Source organism: Narcine bancroftii, chromosome 6 (assembly GCF_036971445.1).
Source record: "Narcine bancroftii isolate sNarBan1 chromosome 6, sNarBan1.hap1, whole genome shotgun sequence".
Lineage (NCBI taxonomy): Eukaryota > Metazoa > Chordata > Chondrichthyes > Torpediniformes > Narcinidae > Narcine > Narcine bancroftii.
In genome coordinates, this window is record NC_091474.1 from 197,831,075 (window position 1) to 197,843,381 (window position 12,307).

The 12,307-nt window shown below is 36.3% G+C and overlaps 1 protein-coding gene across 28 annotated transcripts in view; it reads left to right on the forward strand.

Annotated features, from left to right (window-relative positions):
• Positions 1-12,307, forward strand: part of LOC138736934 (clathrin coat assembly protein AP180-like) — a 209,066-nt gene that overhangs the window by 89,504 nt on the left and 107,255 nt on the right. For 26 of the 28 annotated variants that reach the window (XM_069887162.1, XM_069887167.1, XM_069887168.1 and 23 more), the window contains 2 exons: positions 3,339-3,441; positions 7,838-7,931. In XM_069887162.1, the coding sequence (XP_069743263.1) occupies positions 3,339-3,441; positions 7,838-7,931 (197 nt within the window). Of the gene's footprint in view, positions 1-3,338; positions 3,442-6,035; positions 7,148-7,837; positions 7,932-8,436; positions 8,547-12,307 lie in introns of those variants that run through there. The other 2 variants (XM_069887174.1, XM_069887175.1) reach the window with 2 other exon arrangements.

The window sequence follows — 12,307 nt, forward strand, 5'->3', positions numbered from 1 at the left end:
GTCAATGTCTGGGAGCAACTGATATGTTCAGAAACTTTGAATGTAACAAATGTCCTGTCACCCCCCCCCCCCCCCCCCCCCAATGCACATAGCTTGGAACTCAAAATCATTATGACAATCACAAAATACTTTAGAAATGCAGCATGGATGGAAGAAATCCATTCTCCAGATAACTACTAATTCCTTTGTGTGCTTTGGAAGAAAGGAGGGTTAGGGTAGTGTGGAAAAAATCTTTACATATTATAGTGTTGTATAAATGGTTGTGAAAGCTTGAGAGAGAGAACTAGAGTACTGAGCTTTTAAATTGGCAATGTGTCATGAAATTTAGGATGATGTATCTAATCTGCACACTAATCTGGGTCTGCAGTGTTGGTTTACTAATACATTCACAATTGTGTTTAGTGCCAGTTGATTCATGTGTGTATTTATGCTATAAATGCAATATGGGAGTTTGAGTGCTCTTCTTGCCCTTCAAAATGGGAACTATCAAGTTTAATTTGCCTTTGACTTTCTACCCTGCCCGTTGCTTAACAAACAGGAACTTATCCTTCACTGTTTGTTTCAATGACCTCTGGATTTTAACTTGTCCCCATTATCTCAAGTTTATGTAATCAAAAGCAAAGAAATGTCAAGGCTGTAAATCTGAAATGAAAACAAAATGATGGAAATAGCATATCCAGATAGTTTATGTGCAGAGTGAAGTTGTAGGTTTCTGTGGAAAATCATCAAATGATTTCTGGAATTATGAAATAGTCCTTTCCAAAAGGTGCTGTTTCACCCCCCCCCCCCGCCCCTAGATATTTTCTGACCACTCTCTCGGGTGAATAATCTAAAGTTAACAAATATGTAAAATTTTACTATCTTGGGATATTGACCCAAAGGTATTGAATTGACCAACTTGGACATTGGTGCATATCAGGTATTTTCTAATGCCTGTTGAGTGGAAGTGTTCAGAGTACTAGCAAGATGCTCTGATTGATATTAAATTTGTTTCAACAAATCTGCAGTCTCAGCCTTGGTCAGCATGAATATGGTGGTGGTATTTACTGCTGGCTTTAATAGAATACACAAATGTAGTAACTTGAAATTTAATTCTTCTCTGAACTATATCTTTGAAGAAAGCATTCGTTGCAAGTCATCAAAAGATGAAATTCATTAGGTAAATAATTTCAATCACCTCTTAAAATAATAAACAAATATAAAAATACTTAAATATAAAATTTAAGATGACACAACCTCTTTTCCTATGTATTATTTTACTGTTTATTTATTTTTCTTTTACTTTATATTATAAGGGGTGGGGAGGGTGGTAGCAAAAAGGGGAAAATGTCTATATTTTAATGATGAATGTATATATTATTATTGTATTAGTTCACAGTGAAATATTAAATAAATAAATAAAACTATTTATCAACTACAAACTGGTCATTATGCTATTAGTTAACAAGGTAAGCATCAAATTGAAATAATCTCAATATTTTGAATGCCCGATGGGTTACAACATAAGTTCGTTCTTGGTGTCAGAAATTCGTTAGTTTCTGGATTTTGTTGTAGCTGAACGTTCAAACATGGGTTTAGTTAAATACATGGTTAGAACTGGTATATTAAACTGGTGAATATTTTATGTATTAGTTAGTCATTCACTGCTTCAAGATAATAATAAAATGTTCCTGAATGTTTAGGGAATGTAATAGCTAATTTATATTTTGTACCTTCAGTTCTGTTTTTGTGAATCAGTGATAGTTACCAGGGAACTAATGGAAGTGTAGAAATTGCAACACAACATTAAGCCCACCAGTCCTTTGGTATAATTTTTTTTAAACAGGAACCATATAATTAGTTGGTATATATTTCTCACTCCTTTAGAATTTTTTTTTTGTAACATGGATAGGCAAGTCAGTGTGAAAATGGGATGTGGAATTGACATGGCTGGGAATTGAATAACGTATGGCTTCGGCCTGGCAGTACATGTGGCCTCAACCTGGCCCTGCATGAGGCTATGTAAGCTTAAAATGAACAAGATGGAAGAAAGAAAGGGAGATAACCACCAGAAATTCTCAAAGGAATTGATGTTTCAGTACACTTTTAAGACCAGGCCATATATTTGAATTTAAATATATTTGATTTTATTTCTTTCCCATATGAGTTGGTAACTGTTAATGTTGAATTTGTTATTGAGATTAATTGAAGTATGTGGATATAATAGCAATGGTAACTGGTATTTGATGGAGTTATAAATATCAGAAGGTAATACTGTGTAAAGACAATGGCCTCTTTAGTTGGGGGAAGGAAAATGTGTTCCATTAGTTGCTGGCTCCAGGATTTCTAATGCAACTCCTGGTTATATGGAGCAGTGACAAGCAAGCTTGTGCTTGTCACCTTGATGATAGAACTTGATGCTAAATGTGTGCACATGCAATTATTAGGAAAATATCAGAAATGAATAAGGCCATGTAAGGAAAATGGACAACTAATTTCAGAGCCGAATGTAAAGGAAAGCATGTTAATAAGTGAAAAACGCTAATGAAATGAAACAAATTCATTTTTCATAACTTCTTTCATGAAGGATGTATAGTAATGCATATATATATATATATATATATATATATCCATAGAATGAAAATGAATACTGTATGTTACACCAGTATGGAATCTAACAGAATTCTTAATTTGTAAATTGAAATTTCATCCAAACCCGGTGTTATTGAGTGTTACAATTGAATAGTGAATTGTTGGGCAATTAATTCCAATGGTCCAATCCATTAGTTCACATGCCAGCTCAATTGCCCAAATTTATCCATGTTTTTCCAACTCCTGGTTTCCACTGCTGGCAGTGGCATTCTCTGTTCTGCTGTTGGCTTCACTTGTGCTGCACCAGTGATGTCCTTGGTAAAATCCATGAGGACAGCATGCACTATCGTAAGCTTCCCAGCGGGGAAGCTCATAACTGAGCATGCATCTGGATTAATCTATATGGTGGATTCTTTAAAATTAATGCAAGAAAGGTAAGTGGAACTTTTAAGTTTGACTAAAGGACAAATGCCCAGTGGTTTGTGGGGCAATGGAAAAGTAAGCTTCCAAAAATGTTCTTTTTCATTTAGTGGTGAAATGCTAACTTCAGTTGCCGATCTTTCTGTTAAGTTGCTGTTGAACACTGAAACCTTGTTATTCCTGTAGGAATAAAATTGAATATTTAAAAAAAAAAATATTGTTGTGCATGATGAGTTGTCAGATACAGAAATATCTATCTGTAAATTTCATCAAAATTAAGTTGAAGAAAAAAAGTACTGGAATTTTGTATTTGTTGTTCAAAAATAGCTTTACTTTAATTCTTGCAGGATATGATATGTCTACATTTATTAGGAGATATAGCAGATACTTAAACGAAAAGGCATATTCTTATAGACAGATGGCATTTGACTTTGCAAGAGTGAAGAAAGGGTAAGTTTGAATTTCAGTGAAAATCAATTATCCTTGCAATTTATCCTGCAAAAATGTGCTATCTCAATTGACAATTTTCACTTATTTTTCATCTAGTTTTGTGAAAATGTTGGAATAATTCAATAATTGATTAAAACATTAAAATTATAATGTACTCATAAAAATTAACAATTGCAATAAATGTTGGCACGTTTATTTTGAAGCCATAATACTTTATATATTTTACTTGAATTGTCACAAACTTGTGATTGTTCCCTAGATCTGAAATAGACTTTAACAGTTGGTATGGATCAGCTTCCCATTAAGATTAGTTTTCACAGTTGGCCTTTGAGCTTGTTACTGTCGAGAAATATCTGGGGTAGAGAGCTATGCAGCCAAACTGAAAAAAGAGGTGGCATTTCTATTGCATCAGGATGGAGGTGATAAGAGAAACTATTGAATGCTGGCATTCTCAATGCATGGCAAATACTGATGGTCCCCATACCATTGTTCCAGTCTGTCAACTGGGGTTCTAGAAAACTATAAGTTATGGAAATTCAAACAAGCCAAATGCTTGATGTGCTTGGCAAGTTGGGTAATGTCATTGGGGAGCTAAACATTTGTGCTTTCAGTTGAAGGCTCTTAATCACATCTGGAAAAGTTAGGAAAGGTGGTTTTAAGTTGAAGGGAGGGTGAACGGTGCATTGAGGAGAGGAAATATTTGTGATAGGGTGCATATCAAAATGATCAATGTAAAAGTTATTTAAAATCAGTAGTAGCTGATAAAAATGATATGTTAAGTTACAGCCACATCCATCTAGAAAGTGGGTGGGTGGGGAGGGGGAGGAAGGAAGCTTACCTGATGGCAAAAATGCACCCAGATGAAAATGAGGAGCTGATAGAAAATAGAACATTACAGCACAGTACAGAGACTTCAGCTCACAATGTGCCAACTAATAGAAACTGACTCAACAAACTAAACCTTCCCTACACCCATAACCCTCTATTTTCTTGCATCCATGTGCCTGTCTAAGAGTCTTTTAAATTACCCTTTATTCCAACCTGCCATCCCTGGCAGTGTATTCCAAGCACACACAACTCTGTGTTTTTTAAAAACAAAACTTACCCCTGATATCTCCCCTAAACTTTCCTCCCCTCTACTTTGTATAGATGTCCTCTATTGTTTGCTATTCTTGCCCTGTTAATTTTGCCTCATAAGACGTCCTCCAATTCAGACATCATCTTGGTAAATCTATCCTGCGCCTGCTCCATAGCTTCCACATCCTTCCTATGAGGCAACCAGAACTGAACACAATATTCCAAGTGTGTTAATAGAATATTTGATTTGGATAACCTGTTAATATGGGCTAACATGGAGTTAATTAATATTGGTGAGAAAAGTATAGCACAATTTATTTATAAATGGAATACTAAGTTATTGATTATTAATAATAACCCACATATCTTGAGACATTTAATTGAATTATGGAATAAGATAAACGAGATATGTACACAGGGTAAGATTTCAGGTTAAACACCTTGTATTAGAATAAACTTTTTCCTTTCACTCTTAATCAGTTTTTGAAAATATTGAATCAGAAAGAAATTAAAACAGAAAAATATTTTGAAGCTGGTAATTTTCAAAGAATGAAAGAAAAATATGAAGTTCCAAATAATACTTTTTTTTGTTATTATCAAGTTAAGGGTTTATTATTGGATAATTTTGGACATATTTTCAGATTACCAAGACAATCAAAATTTGAAATGTTGCTTAGGGAAGGTAGTACAAATAAATTTATTTCAGAAATGTATTAAATATTACAATGTAAAATGCATATTAATAAATCAAGATTAAAGTGGGAAAATGATTTGGAAATAATAGATCAAGATGATTGGATGGTATGACTAAGATTGTTAATGTGAGATATAGATTAGTCCATCATAATTTTGTACATCAATTGTAGTTAACGCCTCAGAAATTAAATAAATATAATTTAATTTCTTCAGAAATATGTTTGAGACGTTGTAAAGAAGTATGGTTTTTTTTTTACATTCCACTGGCTTTGTGATAGTGTTAAATCATTTTGGATATGACTTGAGGAATTTTTAGAGAAAGTTTTAAAAATTCAATTACCAATAGACACGACATTATTTTTATTAGGCAATGTTAAAATGCTTAGTTTGAAATTGAGATTGACTATGTATCAAAATGCGTTTTTAAGATTAGCGATGGCTGTTGCAAGAAACTGTATAGCTATTACTTGGAAAAATGAGATTGATTTGGATTGCAGAGATGACATATGGAAATTAAATCTTGTATTCTATTGGAAAAAATAACATATATCTTGCGTGACAATTATCATCTTTTTCAGAAATTATGGAGCCCTTATTTAGATCAAATGCGTTTATTTAAAAAAAATTGAATCTCTTGTGGCTCATTGTGGTGTTGCTCTGATCCATGGCAGTTGATTGTATTTGTGATTGCTTAAATCTCCCTTTCTTTCTTTCTTTTTGGGTTTATTGGGTGGGAAGTGGGTGGGTTTTTGTGGGGGGGGAGGGGATTGTAAAATTCTAAATAAAATATTCAAAACAAATTTCCAAGTGTGGTCTAACCCCAGTTTTATGAAAGTTGCAACATTACCCCATGACTCTTGAACTTAATGCCCCAACTAAGGAAAGCCATGTACCATAAGCCTTCTTAACTACTCTATCAACCTGCACAGCAACCTTGAAAGAGCTATGAATTTCAACCCCAAGGTCCCTCTGTTTTTCCACACTGTTAAGAATCCTGCCATTAACCATTTACTCTGCCTTCAAATTTGACCCTCCAGACTGCATCACTTCGTCCAGATTCAACTTGATCTGCCACTTTTTTGCCCAACTCTGCATTATGTTGATATCCTGTTGTAATCTACGACAACCTTCTACACTATCCACAGTGTGTCCAACATTTGTATCATCTGCAAACTTAATGATCCATCCCTCTACTTCCTCCAGGTTATTTATAAAATATCAAGGGCCAGTCAGCAAAACTCCACTAGTCACTGACCTCCAGGCAGACAGCATTCTACTCATTACTAGCCTCTGCTTTCGTTCTGCAGGCGGGCCAATTCTCAATCCATAAAGCCAAAGTTCCATGGGTGCCTTACTTCAGGACTTTCTGAATTAGACTACAATGGGAGACCTTGTCACACGCCTTACTAAAATCCATATACCCCACATCTACTGCCCTATCTTCAACAATTTCTTTTGTTAGTACTTCAAAAAATTCAGTTAGGCTTGTGAAGCCTACCTCTCACAAAGCCAGGCTGACTCTCCCTGAGAAAACTACTCTAAATGCTTGTAAGTTCTGTCCAAAAGAGTTCTCTCCAATAATTTGTACACCACTGACACGAGATTCACTGGTCTATAATTCCCAGGATTCCCCTATAACTTTTTTTTAAACAAGGGGATGACATATGCCATTCTGAGGGTATTTTTTTTACCCACTGAAGCCTTTGTTTTTTTTAAACCTTTTTTTTTCTTTTTTTCTTTTATGTACAAAACACTTTTGTGGATTTCGATGCAAGAGCACCTAAAAATGGAAAAGATAACAAAATGTTGGGTCTGGTGTTAAGAACGACTCAGATTATAAGATGCGTGATTTACACATTAGAAGTTATGAAATGAGGAAAGGGGTAAATGGAAGCTGACTATTTCCTTAACAAACATGGAAGCACCAGAACATGTGAGCGCTCAACCTATCTGCTCCATATTGAGCAGAAAAATGAATTGTTCACTGCAAATTCCATTAATTAAGTAGAGAATTGACCTTTAATCATGCAGTGATAACCATTTTGATAAGTATGTTTGTGGTAGCTCTGTCATTGTGAGGCCTAATTCCTTGCACCCTCTTGGGCATGGACTAGAAGGGCTGAACTGGCTTGTTTCTCTGCTGTGATTGTTATATTGTATTATCAATTAAAACATCCTAACTTTACCTTTCTAAAACTAACAATTTCCCTTTGATGAACTGCTATAGAGTTTTATTTTTCCTATCCTAGCAACCCATCATAAATGTAATCCTACATGTCATTTTGCTTGTTGCTTTAACTTTATACGCTCTGATCTACATCAGACTAGTTGATAATATTTTTCAGTTTACCTTTCATCTCCATAATTTGAACAATTCAGAATTGTTTTGGTGGTATATCCTCTCACACTTTCACCTTGGTCACCTACACGAAAAGTAGTGACAAATTGAATAACTAACGGAGTCAAAAGTAGTGTCCAAACCAATGATTTCTGTTTCATTGCTATGCAATCGGGTAAATTTGTTGAAAGGCCTCTATTTCAAGGACATCTAGATGCTCTGTTGAAGTTTGATTCAAGTAGCCATATACAAGTAAAGTAAGCTCATTGTTGTTTCTTTAAACAGGGCTGAAGGTGCAATGCGAACAATGGCTCCAGAAAAATTGTTGAAAGGCATGCCGATACTGCAAGGGCAGTTGGATGCATTGTTGGAGTTTGATGTGAGTAGTCCAACAGCACATTTTTGAGTCCTTGCTGGAGCTGAGCAATTCATTGCAGCAGTGAAGGGGAATTTCTCGGGTCTGTCCGCATATTTTGCATGGGCATTTTATATTCATAGAAATACATTATCTGATTAGAATTTGTTTTCTTGCATGTTTATTCAAAACAGTTCAATTTCTAGTCTCTTCCCATGCATAATGGAATTTTGTATCTTTATAGTGCAAAATTGCGTCATAATTCTTCTCCTTAAAAGAATGAAATTTTAATATTGTCCATGGAAAAGATTTACACCAATTCCATTATCGATTTGAATGTTTCAATTTTTGAAGCCAAAATTCTTTTTTTAAACTACTTGATAATGGAGCAAAAAATCTGCAAACCTTGTGCAACGATGGTTGCCGTATCCCAGATGTTCTCATAGCTTCAGAACGGTACATGCTACAAAGTTTCAAAGTGTGCTGTCTGCCTAGCCTCAGGTAATGATCCTCCCTTTCTCAGGTTAGAACTAAAGGCTGTTAGATGACTGCAATGTTCGGGTCCATTTGCCTTTTCTTACTTAATGAAGAATGATGCTTGCATGCAGGATAAGCTTGACAATGTGCAGGAACACACTGGTAAGTGGCATTCATTCATCACCTGAAAACAATGATATCTCAAGAAAATGTGACCATCTCTATTGCATTTTAGCAAAGCTTCTGACAAGGTCACAGATGGAAAGTTGTTTAAAGCAATAGTGATATTGTTTTGTATTAAAACCCATGGGATCCAAAAGTAGAACATTTGATTTAAAATTGTTCACAGAAGAAAGCAGTGGTTGAGAGGTATTTTTGATTTTGAATGCCAGTTACCAGTGGAGTTTCCACATAGCTCCTTATTCAGTCCCTTGCAGCTTGAGTCTATAATTCATTATTTGGATAGTTTACAGATAAGATAGTCATACCAGGAGGAAACAGGGCCTTTGGGCCAATTTGTCCATGCCAAGCAAAATGTCCCACCTGCCTTTCCATGGCCCCTATCCCTCCAAACCCATTCTATCAATGCTTCTGTCCAATATGAAGATAAGATGTGTGATTTAGTGAGGTGGAAGGCTTAAACTACAAAAGATAGTGTATAATCACTTGTTCAACAAGTGCCAAATTAAATTCAATGTGGGGAAATAAGATACTGTTTATGTAAAGGGTGAATAGGTTTTAAAAAAACACGCATACAATAAATGAGTGAATGCAGAGAGATGTGGAGGAACCTTGGCTATGCCTATTGATCCCTGCAGGCCAGATAGGTATTCAGGGGTTCATGGCACACAAAATAATTTATTTTTCTTTGCTAAGACACAGAAAAGTACAGCTCAGGACCAGCTCCTGCACTAAACACAATGCCAAATTCAGCTTAATCTCTTATGCTTCCACATGATCCACACCCCTCTTGTTTCCTGCATATTAATGTTTCTATCTGAAATCCTTTTAAAGCTACTTTTGTGTCTGCTTTACCACTTTTGCTGGCACACAGTTCCAGGCACTTGCTACTTTCTTTAAAAAAAATGTCTTCACACATGTTCTTTTAACTTTCCCCCTCTCGCCTTCATGAATGTTCTCAAGTATGTGACATTTTTACCCTATGAAAAAAGATTCAGATTCGACAATATTTATGCCTCTCATAATTTTATAAGTTGTGCCAGGTCTCCACTCAGCCTCTGACATTCCAGAGAATATGATCCAAACCTTTTTATAGGTCATAGCCACTAATCCAGGCAGCATCCTGGCGAATCTCTTCTGTACCTTTTACAAAGCTTCCACAACTTTTTTTTTAATGAGTCAACCATAGAATAGATGTGTTGGAACTTAATTTAGCATTAATCAGACCACAACTTGAGGACCACTTGCATTTCAGCATGTTACAGGCAGTTGTGATCCCATTCAAAAGGATGTGGAGAAAATTCATAAATATGTTGTTAGAAATGGAAGCTTGAGATTTAGAAAAGTCTGCAGTTTTCATTGGAATGGAGGAGGCTGAAGAATGATTTTGGGTGTGTGTTTGTTTTAAATAATGGGCTAAAATGGGGTATGTAGAGAGGCCCTATTTCCCATGATGAAAGGGTTGCATATCAGATGTAAATTTGAGATTTTTATATATAAAGGAGCAGAGCAACATGTTCACAATTCTCGTCCCTGAAGGAGGGAATAGTTTAGCTTAAACAATGGGGAAATTTTATGTTATGGGTTATGACTTTCATATGATTCTATTGCACATTTCTAAACTTGTCAGTTTGCTAACAAGCCTGGGGAAACCATTCAGTTTTTACTCCACACTTTTTTTTCTTGGTTGTGCCCCTTAAGGAGTCATTTCCTGTTGATTCTTCATTTTATTATCCAGTGTTAATTAAAGTAAAACATCATGATTTTGAACATCAGAAGAACTAAACTGCATTGGGGCTAGAATTTTATTTCCACGCTGTTCGACCTATTTTTCTTGATGATTGGGAATTAGAGTAGTAGAATGCATTTTCAAAGATTGATATGGGTAGCAATTATTTAGAATAGAACACCTCTCCAGCAACCCGTCCTGTCTGTTATCCTTCTGATGTACACATTTGTATGTGATATTCTCTTTGGCATTGGTATAAGGGTCATATGAAAATAACAGCAGCAGCTTCAAAGAAAATTAAATAAATTAGCATGAACATGACCTTTGTGATTAAGCTGCAACAAGGTCCACTTCTATTACATTCAGATAAATAATAAGTGATTGAAATAATCCAAATATGAATGAAAGCAATAGCTATTTAACTTCGAAGAAATGAGCATTGTTTGGCTGACCTGCCGCTTGTGTGTAATAGTACGTCATAAGCTTCTGCAGAAATTATTTGATCTGACAAAAAAAGTCAGTCCATGTGGCAGTTTACAGAGCTGTATTTTCTGATCCTAATGCTCATAAATTGGATAACTATAATATTGACTGAACACCTGGACATCAAAGACACATACATCGGGGTGATCTTTATCAACTACAGATCAGCATTTAACACCTTTATCCCCTCAAAACTGATCAGCAAACTCCAAGACCTGGGCTTCAACACCCCTGTAATTGAATCCTGGATTTCCTCATCTCCAGATCCCAAGCAGTGAGGATTGATAAGAATATCTCCATAATCTCCATCAGGACTGGAGCACCGCAGGCTGCATCTATATTCAATTTACACCTATGACTGTGTGGCTCAGTATGACAACACCACCATATATAAATTTACTGACAATACCACAGTAGTGGGTTGTATAAAGAAAGGGGATGAGTCAGTGTACAGGAGGAAGATTGTAAACTTGGCGGAATAGTGCACTAACAACAACCTTGCAACCAGTGTCACCAAAACCAAGGACTTATTGTGGACTTTAATGATAATTTGGGGATCAAAGGTGGAGAGGATAAGCAAATAAATTTCAGGGGTCTCTATCTTAGAGGATGTCATCATGAAGTAAACATCCTCAGGAGTTCACAGCGATTTAGCACGACATCAGAAACTTTGGCAAATGTCTACAGATGTAGTGGAAAGTGTGCTGACCATCTGCATTCCACCCTGGTATGGGGACACCAATACCTCTGAGTGGAAAGCCTTGCAAAAAGTAGTGGACACAACCCGGTACTTCACAGGCAAAACTCTTCACCACTGAGAAAATCTAAATTGAGCACTGCTGTCAGAGAGCAGCAGCAAACATCAAGGATCCACACCACGCAGGACATACTCTTCTTACTGCTATCATCAGGAAAGAGGTATAGGTGTCACAACTGTTCAGGAACAGTTGCTACCCCTATATTATCAGAGTCCTCAACAATAAACTTAATCAGAGACTCGCTTAAGGCCTCTTACTGTTTTTTTTCCCCCTCTATGTGGCATAGTCAGCTTATTTACATTTATTTCTTTACTTACATTTCTCTCTTTTGTAAATGTATCTCGAGTACAGCTTTTTGTACTACCTCTGTTGGGTTGACGACTGGGGTCAGTGTTTGGGTTGGCAGCCTGGTGTCGGGAATTCCGTTGGGTCGGCGGCCAGGACCAGGGCTGGAGTTTACCGGGCAGGGTAATGAGGTGTTAGGGATCCAGGCAAGGACCTCAGGTGCCTGGGCAGGATTGGCGATGGCGGTGGGAGGTGTCTGGGATCCGAGCAGGGTCTTAGGCACCTGGACAGGTTCAGCGTCGGCGGTGGGGAGATATCAGAATTGGCAACAGCTGATACAAGAATTCTACTACTTAAACTAGGCTGCAGATCAATTATCTTGAAAATGCTGTTAACTGATACACGTCTAATCCCATGCATTTCAGATAATTGGAAACTTATTGTATTGGCATTTCTTCCATTGATTCATCAGTTGTAGTTGCACTTGT